The following is a 19,910-nucleotide window of genomic DNA, read 5'->3' as shown; positions in this document are numbered from 1 at the left end:
TGCATTGTGTTTTCTAGCTCATTCCATTGAGCATGACTGAATCTCTTCAGGTAAATGAACAATTCATGTTTACCTAAGGTTTATCAGTTCTAGAAGTACAGACTCAATTACTGTATGGCAAATGATGGATTTCTGAAATGTTTGGTATTGTAGATTTTGTAGTGCCCACTCTGCAGTGGTTGGAATATGATTCCTTGCATCATTCTCGAGTCTTTGGATGCTAGCAGACCCCTCACCGCTTTGTCACTCTGCCTGCAGCTTCCCTATGCTTCATCTTGCTTGGCTTCAGGGTCCCCATGCTTATGTTACCAAGAGGATAGGATTCTTTTATGTGTTAGAATCGTTTCAAAATTCTTAGATGTGAGCTGGTGAATTGTCAACTGGATTTCCATATGTAGATTTGAAAGTAATACAGTGTGGATTATTCTAGTAATTATGCATCAAAATTTAAAAAATATTCTTAGTGTTAAAGTCATGTGGGTTCAGATGATTTATTTTGAGGTACTGTGTCATAAATAAATAAGTGAGAAACCAAGGAAATGAAATCAATAGGAAAGAAGGCTTGAACAGGATTCCTTGTGTGTTTCAACTCTGATCTTAGGCTAGGAATTGAGATTAGCATTTCCTAAACTTCCCAAGCTGTGCACTCTGTCATCAAATGCACCTTTACACACTGCATGTTACTTTCTAGAATTTTGATTGCCATTTTTTTTTTTTGTCCAAGTGGAATATGGAGGTCCTATTTTTTTTTCCAATTTGTGTTCCTATCTATTAGAAATGTCACTGTTTTGAGGTAATCATAGTTAGCTTTGACTGGCTAGCAAAATTAGTTCTTTTTTTTTTTTTTTTTTTTTTGGATTTTTCGAGATTTTTTTTGTAGCCCTGGCTGTCCTGGAACTCACTCTGTAGACCAGGCTGGCCTTGAACTCAGAAGTCTGCCTGCCTCTGCCTCCCAAGTGCTGGGACTAAAGGCGTGCGCCACCACTGCCTGGCCAGAATTAGTTCTTTACAGCAACAATGAATGTTTTTACTCCATGTTAATTTAAAAAAGGATTAAGGCATAAGAAAAGTATTATTAGCAGAATACTAACCAAGGTAAGATATCACTGAAAGAGAAACTTCTAGATTTTCCTAAAGAGAAACCCATGTAAATTGAAACCATGCAAACACCTTAAACCATCTAACAAGCGACACTTTAAATTCCTCCAGGGTCCCACTGGGAACATGAGTGCCAGGTGCAGGCACCAGGGGCCCTGACACCTGAAATGCAATTAAAAGTAAATGACTATTTTCCATAACCTCTAGAGAGTGTTGGAGCCATCAGAAAACTCTTCACAGTGCATGTCCCTGAAACTTGGCTTCCTTAACTCAGGACATTTGCCACCCCGGGCAGGAGAGACAGGGAGTCTGGAGGTGTGAGCAGGGATGGTAGGTGCTTGGGACCCTTAGGAACCACTGGACTCCTTGGAGCATCTATTGGCCGACTTCTTTGAAAGACAGCCTGTTGAGACGCATGGGCCCCTATGGGTCACTCTGTGGCCCTTCATGGTAGGGGCAGCAGCATCTGGAGGGAGGAGAGACTCTGTTATTTGCCCTGTGCCCCATGCTTGCAGTCACAGGTCCATCATAAGACACCTGTGCCATTGAGAAACATGTAAGTGAGTGAGCGCTTGGATTTTTTCTTTTCTTTTCTAACAGGATGACCTTGTACCATGTTCACCCCCCTTCAAGGAAGACAACAAAAGGATGGAGGAAAACAGAGATGCAGTTGACAAGCTGGGGAGGTACAGCTAGCTGCTTGTACATTCCTTTAGTTAAAACAAGCTGGGGTGGGGTATCATGGGATGGCTACAGTAGCTGAGTCCTATTAAACTGATAAGAAGAAACCCATCCGCAAGCATTAGTAGTTACTGAAAGCCACGCCACCAAAGCATGAGTTAATTGTAACAGCAATTATTCAGAGTGGGAAAAACAACTGCGTATGATGTTTTGTGTTCCCCTTTAAACCTGCCTGATATTTGCAATTTGCTGCCTGGTTTTTGTCATAAGAGCTTAGAGCAGTGAAAAGGGTCTCCAAGAATTCCACTGGTTGTTAGAGACCAGCCCTGAGCTGACTGGGCCCGCTCTGTGTTTCACTTTCCGAGACTCCTCTCACACATGTCCACCTACAAGTTGGCGGTGAAATGATTTGCAATGGTTATGCTTGGAAAATTTTTTTAAAGAATATTGATGCTATGTTATTCATGAATGGCTATTAATTGAGATCATTCAATTATGTCAGATTTTTCTTTACTTTTTCCTCTGAGAAGTGTATTTGTGAGAAGAAAATACTTTGATTGGATATAAAAGTCATAGGTACCATAAAAGAAGGGAAGCTGCATCCTTTCCTATTTGCTGGGCGTGTGACTTGGGACCATTAACAACGTCCACCGTCTTTCCTGACCCGGGGAGGGTGGCACGTGCTTGCAGGAGGCCACAGGGAGCCATTGCTTCCTTCAGCGCTGACTTCCGGCTTATCAGTATCATTCATGCACTTACACTCTGTCATTGTACTTAGTGGATTTGTGCAAATTGCTTTTACTTCTCTGACCTTTGCCTGAGCCCCGGCACATTCCCTCACACTCAGAGTCATGCAGACCTTTCTATTGCAGCATTGGCCCACATCTTCACACCCATGAACTGTGGGTAAGACTTGTCCATTATCATCAATGCAGGAGCATGGCACTGGGGGAGCAAAGAGTTCTACATCTTGCTCCAAAGGAGAAGACTGGCATCCTCAGGCAACTAGGAGGAAGCTCTCTAAGCCCCTTCTCACAGTGATGACAAACTTTCTTTAACAAGGCCACGCCTCCTAATAGGTCCAAGCATTTTCAAACCACCACAAAGGCAAAATCTAACACCCCTTCATCATAAAAGTCCTGGAGAGACTAAAGATACAGGGGACATAACGCAACATAATAAAGACAATTTACAGCAAGCCTACAGCCAACATCAACCTAAATGGAGAAATTCAAAGCATTTCCAGTAAAACAGGAACAAATCAGATCCTTTCTTCATACCTATTCAATATAGTGCTTGAAGTCTTAGCTAGACCAATAAGACAACTGATGGAGACCAAGGGGATAAAATAGGAAATGAAGTTAAAGTATCCTTATTGGTAGGTAATATGACTTTATAGGTAAAAGACCCTAAACATTCCACCAGGAAATTTCTACAGCTAACAAATGCTTTCTATATAATAGGATACAAAATTAGCATACAGACAAAAAAAAAATCAGTAGCCTTTAGGATTTCTATCACTGTGATGAAACACCATGACCAAAAGAGCAAATTAGGGAAAAAAGGGTTTATTTGGCTTACACTTCCATATTGTTGTTCATCTCAAAGGAAGTCAGGGCAGGAACTCAGGCAAGGCTGGAACCTGGAGGCAGGAGCTGGTGCAGAGGCCACAGAGGGGAGGTGCTCTATTCATCATGGATGCTCAGTCTGCTCTCTTATAGAACCCAGGACCACCAGCTCAGGGATGAGACCACCCACAAGGGGCTGAGCCCTCCCACACTGATCACCAACTGAGAAAAGGCCTTACAGCTGGATCTCATGGAGGCATTTTCTCAATTGAGGTTTCTTCCCTTGGAATAAGTTTGGTTTATGTCAAGCTGACACAAGAGTAGGCAGCACAACAAATGACAAATAGACTGAGGAAAAAGATCAGGGAAAAATACCTTTAATAGTAGCCTCAAAAATATCTTGCGGCAACTCTAACCAGACAAGTGAAAGGCTTGTGTAATAAAAATGTAAGACATTGAAGAAAGAAATTGAAGACACCAGAAGATGGAAAGACCTCCCATGTTCATGGATTGGTAAAATTAATATAGTGAAAATGGCCACCCTACCAAAAGCAATTTACAGATTTAATACAATATCCATCAAAATTCCAACACAGTTCTTTACAGAAACTGAAAAAAAAAAAAAACCTAGCTTTATATGAAAACATACACATGTGTGGGCAGACACACACCAGGATAGCTAAAACAGTCTTCTATAATAAAAGAACTGCTGGAGGTGTCACCATCCCAGATGTCAAGTTGTACTACAAAGATATAGTAATAAAAACAGCATGACATTTGCATAAAACAGACATGTTGATCAATGAAATGGAATCTAGGAACCAGATATAAGTCCGCTCACCTGAGTTTTAAGACAGCATCTTCAACAAATGATGCTGGTCAAACTGGATGACTTTATAGAGAATAATGCAGCTAGACACTTAGCACCCTGCAGGAAACTCAAACTAAGGCCTCATGGGCGGGAAAGTGAAAGTTTTCCTGAACTCACTGGCCCAGGAAAAGGCTTCCTGCAGAGCACCAGCACTAAGAACACAGTTAATGCACGGTGGGACCTTATGAGATGGAAAAGCTGCTGGGTGGCAAAGGCCAACAACACCAGGGCAGAGTGGCAGGCTACAGAATGGGAAGAAATCTCTACCAGTTACAGCTTTGATAGAGGGATAAAGAAAACAAACAATCCAGCTAGAAAGTGGGATGCAGAACGAAGCAGAGAGTTCTCGAAACCCAAGTGGCTGAGAAACATTTTTTAAAACATTCAACAGCCATAGTTATCAGGTAAATACAAATTAAAACTATTTTGAGGTTTCATCTGGCATCAGAATGGCTAAGATCAGTAAAATGAATGACAGTTCACGCTGGCAAGGACGTAGGGAAAGGGAAAGACTTATTGCTGGTAGGAGTGCAAACACAGACAACCACTATGACACTCAGTGTGGCAGTTCCTCGGGAAGCTGAGAATAATCTGCCTCAAGGTGCAGACCCACCGCCCTTGGGCATCTACCCAGAGGACTCAGCGTCCTGCTCCCCAGATACTTGTTTAGCCATGGTCATCGCTGCTATATTCACAATAGCTGGGAAGTGGAAACAACCTCAATATTCTGTAACCAGCAATGGACAATGGAAATGTGGACACACACAGTATGGAATATTATTTAGCTGTAAAGAAAAAGGAAATCACCAGCTTGTCAGGTTAATGGACGGCACTAGGAAAGATCACATTGAGTGACATAATCTAGCTTTAAAAAGATAAATGTCACATGCTCTCTCTCATTGGAGGCTCCTGGCCCCAAATCTTCAGATATGAGTGCGTAGCCTGTAGCTAAAAGACAATCGTTGCCAGGAAGAGGGTTTGGGGAAGAGTGGGAATAGCAGGATTCAAGTGATCTGATAGGGGAAATGGGAATGAAAGGCTCTTTGGAGGGGAAGGTGATACATACAGAGAGAGGGGAGAGGTAAATTAACAGTAAAGATGTCTGCGAAGTCTCAGGGAGCCATACTATGAACCATTTGCCTAAAAACCCACCATACACTCAATTCATTGTATAAATATGCATATGTAGTTTCAATGAACTTTCTCATCTCGGCTCATGATATACCCTCTAAGAGCCAAAGACCACCTACAGAAAACCCCAATAGCAGACATGAGAACCCTCCTTTGAGTTGTTGGCCAGGTCTGTCCCAAGAAATTACCAAAACATATTCTATTGCTGTTGCCCTTGGTTGATTCCCCAGGGGTAAAAGGTAAGTCTCTATCACTGAAAATACCATGCACTTCAGAATCAGAACCCAGAGACCCCTGAGTGAGGACTGATCTGAAAGCTCTTCCCTGAGCCTTTACAGAACCAGAAGCCACCATGCAAGCTTCCCAAAGAGGGAGAAAGCCACCAGTCCTACCCAGCTCTGCTGCCAGCAAATCATCAGTTACCAGCACGGCACGACGACCTTAGTGAAGCAATAGTTGCTCTGCCTGGACTTAGTCTCTGATTAGACTTAAGAGTCACTCAACCAGAGGGAAACCATGCCTAGGACTGGAAACCTAGCGCAATACTTAGTGCTAGGGAAGTCATAGATCATGGAAGAGAATCTACAACCACTATCTTACTAAACCAGCACAATCCCTAACAACAATCTAGAAACATTTGTCCTTATGCCAACAGATAAATGTAGTCTTCACCCTTCATTAAGAAAATGTCCTCTTGCAACAGATGGAGATAACTACAGAAAAGCACAACCAATCAAAATGGCAGGGTTGTAGAGCTCAGTCCTTAAGGATGCATCTATAAAACAAGCCCCACACCTAAGGCTCTGAAAACACTGGGGAAGGGGAAGTTGAAAGGCTGTAAGAGCCAGAGGACCAGGGAGTTTGCTTTAATATTGTATCTCCTAGTAAGGTCAGACTCCACATCCATAAAGTCCATAAAGTCCACCAAATGCGAGTGACTGCCCAAATACGAGTTGACTAAGAACAAAGCAATGGGTGTGCCAGAGTGGATAGAGGGAACAAAGCAATGGGTGTGCCAGAGTGGATGGAGAAAAACCCATGAGGCTTCAAACACAAGGAGCTGCAGGCAACTGAGGGAAGCTGAGTGAGAAAGGTAGCCTTTCCCAGGGAGGGGAGGACGCCAGGACAAATGTCCAGGGCCAAACGGCCTGCCATGAAAGCATGTGTACAAGTAACATTAGCATTAGGATGGATCAGGCTAAATGTAGGAACATGCATGTGTGTGTGTGTGTGTGCATGACTGTGTATGCATGTGTGTGTGTGCATATGTGTGTGCATGCATGCATTGTGTGGTGATAATAAAACAAGAGGCCATAAATTTGAAGAGGAATGGGGAGAGTATATGGAAAAGTTTGGAGAGAGTAAAGGGAGAAATGTTGCAATTATAATCTCAGAAAGAAAGAAAGAGAGAGAGAGAGAGAGAGAGAAGAAGGAGAAGAAGAAGAAGAAGAAGAAGAAGAAGAAGAAGAAGAAGAAGAAGAAGAAGAAGAAGAAAAGAAAGAAAAGAAAGAAAGAAAGAAAGAAAGAAAAAGAAAGAAAGAAAGAAAGAAAGTGTGAGCTCTAAGCTGCTGCTGCTACCATGAACTCCATCATCCAAGTCCAGCCATCATGAACGCTAACCCTCTGAATCCATAAATCCCACTAGACACTTTTTTTTTTTAATGAGTTGCCATTTGTCATGGTGTTTATCACAGCAACAGAAAAGTAAGACCAGGAACTGGTCCAGTCTGAGCAGCTATCTAGGTCTCCCAGATGTAGCCACATACAGCACACAGATTCATTGTTCTCCACAACCCCAAACTTTATGTGGAATCTGAAAGAACCTAGTGGGGAAACTCCCACTCAATTCCCGATTAGGCGTGCACCCAAGAATCACGAACAGATGACCATCTTGATGTAAAAACATGAGGTAGTTTAATGACAGAGCTCTGGGCCGACAGGTATCTCCCACAGGAGACAGAGGTGTCGACCGTTTAATGGCAGAGCTCTGGGTTGAAACGTATCTCACGCAGGAGATAGTGGATTCGACCCTGAGGCTTGAAAGCTAGGGGTTTTTATAGAAAAGGGGTGGAGCTGTGGGAGGAATTGGTGCGGTTTCACATGATTGGTCCATTTAAACATTAGCAGCCTGTTAACATTTAACTTAGGTCAGAAGGGTGGGAGATAGGGTGGTGCCGGGCCAGTTGGGCATGTCATTCTCTTTATCTTTATGGCTAAGCAGCCTCAGGAATGTCTTAACAATGGGCCTGCCCGGGCATGTCCTGGTATGTTCTGCTATGTTCTCAGCCCCAGGTTTCAAAGCTCACAAACAACTCTTTGGGCTATTTGACATAAATTACATGAATCACAGGTCTCAAGTTTTATTTCCTTTCAGAATCCACATTAGCCTGTGCACCCGTGGTGACAGTCAGGGATTCCCTTGCTTTTCCATTGTAAACTTGAGGGGTTTGGATAACTCAGGAGGAAGTTTCCTTTCTTCTGTGAAGTCTCAGTGGTGGGATGCCTCACTGTGTTCATCTCCAAGGTCCCTCAAATGATCGGTTGTAGATGGTAACGCATCTCTTCCAGGGAACCTGTCGCTCTTCCCCAGTTGTCATGAGATTAAATATCATTCTGTGGGTGATACACTGTGCGTTCATATGTGTGTATCAAGAATTTGATCAGAGGCCTGATATGGCAGTACATGCCTGTAATCCCAGCACTCAGAAGGCAAAGGTAGGCAGGTCTCTGGGCTCCAGGGCACCAGACTAAAAAGTGAGACTCTTTCTCAAAATAACAGACCAGTCAATAGACAAGCAATGTGGCTCAGTATGGAGGAACAGTGGCCATCCCTCCAGCTCCTGTCTTTGCTTTTACTATTTTTCCATGCATAGTTGTGATCCATTAGTGTTAGAATCACTGCCAATCATGTTAAGGTAATGAGAATTTATAGTTACAAATAATTATCTTAACGCTTCTGAATTATGCATCACAAAAATAAAACAGGTAATCTAATTTAGAGATTTCTGGTAAGTGCAGACATTGGCTTTTGTTTTGCTTTGTATTAGATTTATTTACTTATTTTATGTATATGAGTACACTGTAGCTGTCTTCAGACACACGGGAAGAGGCCATCAGATCCCATTACAGATGGTTGTGAGCCACCATGTGGTTGCTGGAATTTGAACTCAGGATCTCTGGAAGAGCAGTCAGTGCTCTTAACTGCTGAGCCATGTCTCCAGCCCCAGTGTTTGTTGTCTGAACCTGTGATCTGCTTTTTGGGATCCTAAAGCAGGTTAGTCTTAGAGCAAAGCACGCTGTTTCTTTATTATTTCTCTGCTTGTGCTTTTTAACACCTCAGGTCTTGAATGGTCCATGGTAAAGCAAGCCAACAAAATGCTTATCTCTTAGAAGAACTTACACAGCAGAAGAGAACCGTGTTTGTTTGGAGGACAGTCCTGGCGCTTCCTATGACGTCACACTGGTCCCGTCTGTCCGGGCTTTATTACCTGTGTGTGACTCATGACCATGTTTACATGTTATTCTTGGATTGAAATCTTAGGAAGGAACTCGGGTTGCTTCACCTCATAATAGTCATTTTCATAATTTATAAAATAAGCCTTCAATTGTTTAATGTCATTGTTTGATACTTTCCATAAAACTACTAAAATATTAATTAGTAATTTTGTTTATCACTTTTTACACATTGTAAAAGCCAAACTGCTTCAAAACACAAAGGAAAGGAACTTGAAATGTGTGCAGATGGCAATTCAGGTAAGCCCTCTGATTAACTCAAGTCCACCTGGCATTGATCACGTGGGAGCAAGAAAGACTGATCAGGGCCAGGCGTGGTGGTGCACGCCTTTAATCCCAGCACTCGGGAGGCAGAGGCAGGCGGATTTCTGAGTTCGAGGCCAGCCTGGTCTACAGAGTGAGTTTCAGGACAACCAAGGCTACACAGAGAAACCCTAATTAAAAAAAAAAAAAGTCTTTCGTTTTTAAGACTGATCAGGAAAGCAACATTTATGACATCAGTGTACAGATTAAGTTTGTATTTGTGTGCAGGAGTGTGTATGTGTGTGTGTGCCTGTGTCTATGTTTGTATGTTACGCTATTGTTGATCTGAGTCTGTAACCTTCCTTTTATAAGTATATTTTCTGTTCTGGAAAATACTAGAGTCCAACCATTTGTTTTCTCTAAGTAGAATGAGGGGGACGGGTGGGGGAGAAGGTCTCTGATTATAGAGACCTCATTTGTCCTTGTTTCATTTCCTGTTGCCGTGATTAAAAATACCCTGGGGAAAGCTCCTTAGAAGAGAAAGGCATTATCTTAGTTTATAAGTCCAGAGTTGGCAGCAGCCAGAGCTTGAGGTAACTGGTTACATTAAGTCTGTGGTGAGAAGAAGAGAGGAGAAGATGCACGCATGCTTGTGTTTAGCTTCTGTCTCCACTGTTACAGAGGTCAGGATCTGTTGCACAGGGAATTGTGCCACCCACAGTGGTAGCGTCTTCTCACCTTAGTCAACAAAGCAAAGGTAATCTCCACAGATTGGCCATAAGGGCAACATAATCTAGACAAGCCCTCACTGAGATACCCTGCCTAGGTGATTCTAGACTGCGTCAAGTTGACAATTAAAAGCCACCATCACTCAATTATTGCCACATTCTGGTATTTTTTTAATTTAAACTTAATTTAATTTAAGGTGTTTGGGTGCCTTGTCCATGCCTGTGCACCATGTGCATATCATGTGCCCTTAGAGCATAGAAGAGGGCATCAGATTCCCTGGAACTGGAGTTACAGATGGCTGTAAGCTGTGATGTGGGTTCTGGGGACTGAACTGAGGTCCTCTGGAGAAGCAGTCGATGCTCTCAACTGCTGAGCTATCCTTCCAACTCCAATAATTTTATTTTTACATTTTTTTCCTATATGATACCAACTTTCTTATATCCTTTAAGGCACCTGTTTGTTGGTTCTCATTAAGAGTGAATAAACAAATAAAGGAGTGTTCTTTTTGTGAGATATTTCCTTTTGGAAGCAATGGAAGTGGCTATTAGCGTCTTCCCAGGACAGCCACAGGGAGAGAGACTCGAGAGAGCCTCCCACCTTGCTGCGCAGTGCCTACAGACTGATCTTACACAGCACAGTTTTGAATGAAATCCTAGAGAAGTTGTGTTTGTAATAACAAAATAAGAACAATTGTCCCTAGTGTCATCGGTCCAGAAAGCTGCAGAGCCATTCGACACAGCCAGTTTCAGCACTGCCCTTGCTGGCAGCACAGTTGGCTGTCAGTCTGGCAGGCTTCCATCGTGACTGTGAGGCATTTAACTGTCGTAGATGACTTTTCGTGACACTTCTTTTCCCCACCTTCTATTTGAAATACTTAAGAAGTTCAATTAAGAGCTCCTAATGCAGTGGCCACTGTCACTGGCCTCGTTGGTCTTCCTGGTAGAACACTCACCAGCTACAGCTCTAAGGAGAATCGTGCTACAAAGGATGCCCTGGCCATGCCATGTAAAGATTACACTTCCTGTTTTCTTCATTTTCTGGTCATTTTTGTTGATTTAAAATGTAGTCTTTCTTTATCTTTAGAAGTAGATGCATGTCCTGAATGCTACTCTAAAACAAGGTAAGATTTGATTAATTTAATTGTTTAAGGCAGTCTTTAGTGAGTGCAGAGAAAAGAAACTAGTTTTCGCTGTGTGTTCCCTGGGCTAGATTCAGTGTGATGTACATATAACAGTTGCCATCTCAGAGCCATCACAGAAGGTATACAAAGTGTTCTGGTGAAATGTACTTGTCCTGCTAGGTGGTGAAGGCACTCGGGAGGCAGAGGCAGGCGGATCTGTGAATCTGAGGCCAGCCTGATTTACAGAGTGAGTTCTAGGACAATCAGGGCTATACAGAGAAACTCTGTCTCACACATCAACAACAACAACAAAAAAAAACAAACAAACCAAAAAGAACTAACCAACCAAAAAACAATCAATACCACAAACAAGGAAAGAACATACTTGTCCTCCATAATTGGTCACTATCTTCTGAAGGCAGATTAACTTGCTCACGATTCTGACATTGATATGTATCTGACCTACAATTTGACCATCTTCCTGCATAACTCTATGACACTGTCTCTTCTTCCTCTGCATAGATTAAAAGAGCCAAAATGCAGGTCACCAATGCAGAAAGTCAAATTTAGATTCTGTGTTGAGTTTTTTTTCTTCCTTGCATCAACATAATCTAATAATTTGTTGTTACACTGTACTGGTAACCATTGGCTTGTTTTTAGTAGTTAAGGGTTTTAAGGAAGCTCTCACTAACGTTGGCCATAGCACATAGCATTGATAAATAATTATTCTACTAGAAGTGAAGAACATTTACATGTTGTGTAAATAATACTCAAAAATCTCACTAAGAGATAATTTCATTGACTTTCTACTTACCAACATGAACTCCCATATCAGTCTTTCTTCTAGTCTATTTTCCTTTCCAATGAACATACTGCTTTTATGAATGATTATTCCTCCGGCTTCTCTTTCATTATTTTTTATATCTCAGTGCTAAATGTTCCTTTGCATGTTCAGTTTCATGACTTTAGGGAATGCTAGGTACTAATCAAGCTACCTGTGGGTACCTGAACCTGCGTTTAGAATCAACCTCACCCCCGAAACTTGGCTGCTCTGTCAGAGAGCTTGGGGCTAAAAGACTCTGAAATGGCTTCTTCCTTCCTCTCTCTCTCTCTCTCTGTCTCTCTCTCTCTGTCTCTCTCTCTCTCTCTCTCTTTCCTTCCTTCTTTCTTTCTTTTCTTTTCTTTTTTTGGTTTTTAAAGACAGAGTTTCTCTGTGTAGCCCTGGCTGTCTTGGAACTCACTTTGTAGACCAGGCTAGCCTTGAACTCAGAAATCCACCTGCTTCTGCCTCCCAAGTGCTGGGATTAAAGGCGTGTGCCACCATGCCCAAGCAGCAGCAATGAATGACTGTTAAGTTTATGGCTGGTAGGGCTGTCCCCTAGATTAGTAATATGGTGGGTGAATATAGAAACACCCAGTGGAGAGGGTAAAGATGGGAATAGTGCAACTTACTCCAGGCTATCACAACAGCATCAACAGACAGGGTCTGTGCAGGGACAACTTGTGTGTGGTGCTCACAGATTTAGAAAAGGGCTGAGCACTTTGAGGATTGTAGCATATGTGATAAAGGTCATTTGAAATCCTTAGCACAGAATCTAGAAGAGCATATAGAGTAAAGAATTCAGAGGGGAGATGGAGGCCGGCGGGGGGGACTTGGAGGAGAGGGGGGAGGAGAAACTTCGATAAGGATGTAACATGTAAGAGAAGAATAAATGAAAATTTTAAAAAAGAAATAAGTTCTGGACAAAATTCAAGACTTCTGTTAAACAGGGCTAAAATAACTTGAGCTAGTTAAAGCATCTGTACTGGTAGCAGATCTCTCATCCACTCCAGGGATAATTCATACCCAGTCAGCTAGGACAGGGCAAGTTGAATCTGTGGCCTAGAGAAGTCCTGCCAGGCCAAGCTCAGGCCAGGGTGCTGACTCCACACAGGGTGTTTGCCAGGCTCGAGAAATAGGACTGTAATGTTAACGGTTTGAGTCGATCCACTCTTCCCTCAGGAATGCATGCTTTCACAGGGTTGAGGTGTATAGTCAGAGAAAGTGTGGATTAAGTGCATTAGTGAGCGGCTCCGAGTCACCAGTCATGCGTTGGTGTCTCATTGAGGAAAGAAGTGAAAACATTTCCCTGTGGAGTCATTGAATCACGAACGAGTCCAGTGATAGGAATATGAATAATATTCTCATTACTGAATTCTCTACTTCATGGGCCTGAGTGTTTCACCCTGTGTGGATCTCTTGACACAGTACTCTTGACAAAGGTTTTTTTTTTTTTTTCTTTCCTGTCTTTATTGAGCCGCACAGAAAGCATCACATGGGGGTGACATGGACATTTTATAGAAATCTTTGACAGTGTTACAGAGATAGAGTCATTGACACCAACCGACCCAGATGACAAACAGTACTACAAACATCACAGTCTATCAGCCAGTATCCAAACGCTGTGTTTAACATTTATGGTCAATGTTTACTCTCGAAGATTGCACTCAACTTCTTATCTGCTGCTTTCAGCAAATGATGCGCATGTACCATCCGGGCCCGGCAGGGGAGCGTCTATAACTTGAGACTCTAGCCCTGCATCAGCATAGGTTGTAAAAGTGGATTACTTGGGAAATCTAAGCCAAGGAACGATGATGGTCCCACGGTTCTCTTAAAATCAGGTTACACAAATAGGCTGAGTGAGGACATAGCAGGATTGTACTCTTAAGTGACCAAAAGGTACAGTATTAACTCTCGTTGTGAGGTACAGCAAATCAAGTCTTTGAGAATGTGAGAGATATTTTTATCATGCTACATTGTCACAGGAGAATATGATTAAACCCTGAATAAGGGGGATTGGGGAGTGGAGTGTGTAGGAGGGAAGATATTCCTGGAGAATTCGATGCTCTACCACCAGGGCCCCCACGTTCTCTCCCTGGGGTGTGGAGGAGCCTATGAGGGATTTTTATTGTTTGTGAAGATCTTAAAATCCAGGTTATTTGAAAAAAATTGTATTTTTTAAATAATTTTTAATGTTTTAATTTCTCTGAAGAGAATATGGTAACGATATAGACATGTGATTTTTAACTGCTGTCCTCCACTTCTGGGGAGACTCTATGCTGATTTAAGGCAACACAATACCCTGGCATCTTTCAGTCTATGGCTTGCACTATGAAGGATCAAGATGTCCAATTCTGAATGAATTGCAGTTGTTAACCAGGGGGAGACATCGAAGAGTGAACACTAACTATTTGAGCCTTTTTTTTTTTTTTTTTTTTTTCAGTTCAGGCAGCAAAACTATGTGTAAGCCAATAGCTGGGTTTTCATTTCAGCCTTCAATGGAGGAAATTTGTAAAGACACATTTTTTGAGATGTCAATCATATGGAGTACCATTCTTTGTCATGGATATATGAATGATCCACCTCTAAGCAATGGTTAGAGAACTAAGAAAGACAGGAGTAGCGATTGCTTGTTTCTTAGTTTGTTTGTTTTAACAGAGATCAACTTTAAATAGCTCATAAAGAAATGGCACAGATAACTGATAACCAAATCTCCCCTCCTCTTGTTTATTTTTATTCTTAAGCTTTGCCCACAGACCTAATAACTCTGAGCCCATAGAAGTAGAAGACGAACCTAGCTTGAATACCAAGGTAAGATGCCCCTCTATGAAATTCATTTTCTATTTCTGAATTGTTTTAACTATATATTCTTACACCCAGCAATGGTCTGCTATCATTGTATGTGAAAGCCAGCAGAGAGAAATGTTTATATAATTATGACTAGCTGGGTCTCTTGTTGCTTTGTTTTACTTTGAGTCGTGACAGAGGCAGTGGCTACTCTGTGCAGTGAGACTTGAATCGGGTGTGAAAAATGGAAAGAGAGTCTCGAGGAGTGGTTTTTATAATAGAGCAATCTGAAATTTGAGCCAGGAACTTTTGGATAAACATGCATTATTGTGGTTTAATTTTTCTTTTAACTGGGGGCTGAAGAGCCGGCTCAGTGTTACGAGCACTTGTTCTTGCAGAGCACCCAGGTTCAGGCTTCAGCATCGACATTGTGACTCCCAACCACCTGTAACTCCAGTACTCCCGGATCCAAGGACTTCTTCTGACCTCCACAGGCATCATGCATGCACGGGGTGCACATGCGTACACGCAGGCACACACTCATATGCACAAAATAAAATAATGGAAAAAAGATTTTAAAAAATAGTTTACTTGTGTGACTTTCATTATATTCATGTTTCAAAGTGGTAAGGAAACTGAAATTTTATGTCACAGCTGATGCTGCCTTTGGTTTCAAAACTGTCCGCCAATGGTGGTTCTATAGGGCTTCTAACAGTGGGAGCAGGTGCATCTCTGGCTCTTTTGCCTGCTCTTGGAACTCTTCTACTCCTATTGGGTGGCCTTGTCCAGCCTCACCATAAGGTTTTTCCTCAGTCTTACTGTAGCTTGTTTTGTTGTGCTTGGCTGTTGTCTCTTGGAAGCCTGCTCTTCTCTGAGGGAAGTGGAGGGGGAGTGGATCTCAGAGAGAGGAGAGGCGGGGCACTGGGGGGAGTGGAGGGGAGGGAACTGTGGCCAGGATGTATTGTATGAAGAAGAACCTATTTTCAATTTAAAAAATAATAAAAAAAATCGGTACAACCAAATAATACATTTTCCCCAAATAGTTACAAGCATGTACAAGTAGAAATTCAATAACCACAGTGTAAAAAATTAATTTCTGAAGTTTTGTGCTTAAGTTTTAATATCAGCTCACATTCAGTTTCATATTCTAATGGTTTAGATTTTAGAAGGCCTTTACTTACTCATTTAGATTCTCACCTTAAGTCTACACAGTATGAGCTAGCAGAGGGCCAGAAACCTGTGGGCAGGGTACCTTTAACTCCTAGATGAGAGTTCCACACTAAAACAGAATTTTAAGATATTTCAGTGAGAAGAAACAAACAGAAAAACACGAGTAATTAACAATACTGAGCACTTTGAATGTGCCCTAAATTCATTCTCCTCCCTGGAGTTTAGGTTGTGTTCTCTGGGGTGGTTGGCTCAAAGGGGCTATGTCACAAGGGAGTATGGAGAAAGGGCCATGAGAGCTAAGACTCAGAGCATCGTCTGAGTCTTTGGACTCTGGCCCTCGTCTGGGGGCTTCGACAGGCAGTTCTCATGCATTGCAGCGCTTGTGTTTTGACCACATGTGTGCTTTCACGTTGCACACGACTGTGCCCTTCATTTCTCCCAATTAAAAGACAAAGCAAGACTTCTTTTCCCAACTTGTCTTTCTCTGTGTTAGAGATGGTTCCGTTTCTTTCTGGAGACGACATGCTCTTATTTTGGTGTCTGTCACCCTGGCACTGCATGTTTGTCAGAAGTCATCCTCCACCCTTACTCGTGGGAAGGTTCTTAATCCGTGTTACAAAACCAAGAAAATCGATCACAAGACAGTGCGTTATTTAAGATGTAGAGCAGATGTTCTCTGTAGCAGTTCTGAGTTCTTTTTTTTTTTACATCCATGTGAGTGTGAAAAGGAAGCATGGAGAGAAACAGCTAGTGGGCAAATTCATCTCTGGCTGGTTTCTAGGAGCTGGGACCTGTTACTCAAAAATAAGGACACACACACATTGCCACAGAATCTACAGAACTCTTTGCAGCAGGATTCCCTGCTGATGAGTCCCTCCAGTGAAGCCATTTTGTATGACTCCGGGAAATATTTGTTGACCTTAACATACTTTTGCCTTTTAAACTGTAAAATGCCATTTGAATCCAGGGCTAAGTGCATGTAATTTGGGGCTTGAACGATCTCCTGGCCTGTAGCTGGAGAACTCACGCCTCTTGGTGATTCCCTCCCAACCCCCAACACACACACACACACTGTTCCCTCTCAGGATGGCTACTGGGTCCAAATTGCTAAGGATTTGGAAAGTATGTGAAAACTAACAAATGTGCTATTTTAATGGTGGCAAATGCGTGGTACTTATTAGATCATTTGTTCAGTTTTAACCTACATTTACACATTGTGGCACAACTAGGAGATCTGATCCATCAGTATCTGCTTAGGCAGAGGAAAACCAGATTGGATAATTTTAAAATAGGGTTTTGTTTTTTCTTACGACATCATAATGACACTCAAAAAGCTTAATTGGGCCAGGCATAGTGGCACACGCCTTTAATCCCAGCACTCAGGAGGCAGGCGGATTTCTGAGTTCGAGGCCAGCCTGTTCTACAAAGTGATTTCCAGGACAGCCAGGGCTATACGGAGAAACCCTGACTCGAACCCCCCCCCCCAAAAAAAAAGCTTAATTGTACTGACACATGTGTATATTTTAAAGGTATCTTGAGGTCAGTTCTCAATATGTTGCTTGTATTTCCTTAGACTGCACAGCTCAGGGCTGGGGAGTTGGCTCAGTGGTCCCTTCTCAGCACCGTGTGGCAGCTCACACTGTAACTCCAGTTCCAAGGGATCCAGTGCCCTGTTCTGCCATCAGACACAATGCAATGTGCACAGACACCTGCAGGCCAGCCATCAGACACAATGCAATGTGCACAGACACCTGCAGGCCACACTCCATTCACATAAATAACCTTTGTTAATTAAAAAACAAAAAAACCACATCAGGTGGCTCAGGTGACATTTTTTGCTGGCTTGAAGTCTAGAAGAACAGTGACAGTCCTGCTTTCCTGCCTCACTGTGTAAACACTTAGGAATTATTTTCAAAAGGAGCTTTCTTATAGCATTTTCTTTTAAAAAATTCTGTGGTTTTGCAATATTTTCAATCTTGTTTTATACTGAGATATTTTCATTATGTATAGCAATGTGCATTCATATGTGAAATTACTTGTACATGTTATTCTAAGTATACATTTTTTGTCCTCAATGCCAGGATATGTTGTAAAATATATAATCACATGATTGAAAAACCTTGTCTGTTCCTACCTTCTCATTTTCATTTTTAAGTTTAGTTTTATGCAGGCCTGTGTTATTTAATTTTCTCAGTTTAGTGTATATTTCACAAGTCAGGGCTCTTAAACCCATATGCTCTTCAAGTCATTTTATTTCTTTTTCCTAGTGGGAGCATTCATGCTTGTCTTCTGGGTGCTTCAAATGTCATGTGACAGTAACAGAAACCCTGGGCATGCCATTTCCTTGCCCTTTGTAACTTTATGTCATTTTCCTTTGCTGTCTGGTCTCCCATCCCAGTAAGAACAATAGCATCCAGTAAACAACACAGAAAAAAAGACTAAGCCAGGGAAACCCAGGGCTCCACCCCTCCTCTAGCAACAGACCTGGCCTTTCCCGCCTGTCTCCCTTGACTGGGAGAATAGGTAGATTCCTGTGAGCCAAAGGGCCGAGAGAAGGAGGCTCTAGAATATGAGACCTGTGTAGTGAGGGGTGGAACAAAAACAATCCCAGTTATTTCAACTCAGAACCATTCATAGATCTCACCACCTTTTAGTGGTCATTGCCACACATTAGAGCTGCATTACAGAGAGCCCCTTGCCTAAGTAGTCAGGGGCTGGTTAACTTTTTTTTTTTTTTTTTCTGTTTCTTCCCCTTCCCTTTGAAAATGACTTGCCACTGGTCTCATTTTTTTTTTTCTTATACAAACTGTTTTAGTGTCTTTTGGTCCATCTTGTGTCAAGTCTGTGCTTATTTAGTTACAACATTTTGTTCACTAGCTTCTATGTAGCTTTGTTGATTGACTTTTGTCCCAGGGGTATTGTTGCCTTCTGTCTCTGAGGAAGAGAGGAACTCTTGTAACCATTTGTCTTCACTCTTTCATAAACGGAGAAGCAACATCCTGTATGTGCTATGAACCCAGTGAGTACATCGGAGGCAGATGCTACTCAGAGGCAGACTTACACATTTTGCCTCAAGAAACCATTCCGGTAAACACAGCAGGTTGTTAACTTAAATTCTTTGGTAAGCTATAGGGAGTGAACTCTTGGCCTTGGGGTGTGGGGTGCAGACACCCCAGACTGAAGGAATCAAGTGAGTGTGTCCCCAAGGTGCTGTTCCCTCAAATATTGATGCTTGCCATGAAAGTTGCATGTCCCATGTGAACTGACCTACTGAGGCTCTTTAGTTGTGACCTACACTGCAGAGTGTTGTGTCCGTTCTCAAACAGGCGAGCATGGAATGTTTTGAGGGACATATCATTCCAAGAGACAAAAATAGGCTCTGGATGACACACTGAGATGCTTTGCTGTACAGATGATGAAGCATGTTGATTTAATAAAATATTCAAAATCCTTATTGTCATGTGCTGAAGTTTGCAGTAATATATATATGTATATATACACATATATATCTATATGGGTATACACACACACACACACACACACACATATATATATATATATATATATATATATATATATATATATACATACATACATACATACATATGGAGAGAGAGAGAGAGCACCCTTGCCCTCATGAAGCCTCTTTTGGTAAATGGGAAAACAAACAGGACACCAAAATCACATGAAAAAATACCATGACAGAAGTGCAGGTTCTGGGAAAGTGTGTGTGTACAGGGAGGTCTGGAGAGAGAGAGAGAGAGAGAGAGAGAGAGAGAGAGAGAGAGAAAGGTGCAGCCCAGAGGGACAGCATGGTGGGAAGGCAGCAAGGCAGATGGAATTCAGACTGTCGTATTTCTTCTGTACATCACATGTTTATAGGCACAGGATCTTTTACAGTAAGAATTATTATTTTTTTATATTAGGATATAAGCCGGTGCATTGTCTTAAAGGATTGTCACATTTTCTTTTGTACTAGTTTTGTGTTGGCTGTGACTTAAGGAAGATGGAGTTTATTTTGGCTTAAGGTTCCAGAGGGACAAGCATTCATGATGGTGGAGCTGATGCATAAGAAGCGGCAGGCATGGCAGCAGGAAGCTGAGAGCACAAAGCAGGGAGGGAGCAAACTGGTCTCAAAGCCCAGCTCAGTGATGCACTGCCTCCAGCAAGGCTGTGCCA

At 42.2% G+C, this 19,910-nt stretch overlaps 1 protein-coding gene across 1 annotated transcript in view; it reads left to right on the top strand.

The window, feature by feature from the left end:
* Positions 1–19,910, top strand: part of LOC110305029 (uncharacterized) — a 124,410-nt gene that overhangs the window by 13,400 nt on the left and 91,100 nt on the right. The window contains 4 exon segments of the mRNA XM_021176772.2: positions 1,699–1,784; positions 9,044–9,102; positions 10,918–10,954; positions 14,519–14,585. Of these exon segments, the coding sequence (XP_021032431.2) occupies positions 1,699–1,784; positions 9,044–9,102; positions 10,918–10,954; positions 14,519–14,585 (249 nt within the window).

This window comes from Mus caroli, unplaced genomic scaffold (genome assembly GCF_978045245.1).
Source record: "Mus caroli unplaced genomic scaffold, Mus_caroli_1 scaffold_13, whole genome shotgun sequence".
Taxonomy (NCBI): Eukaryota; Metazoa; Chordata; class Mammalia; order Rodentia; family Muridae; genus Mus; species Mus caroli.
Note: the sequence above shows the minus strand (reverse complement) of the source record. Positions and strands in the feature narration are given on the sequence as shown.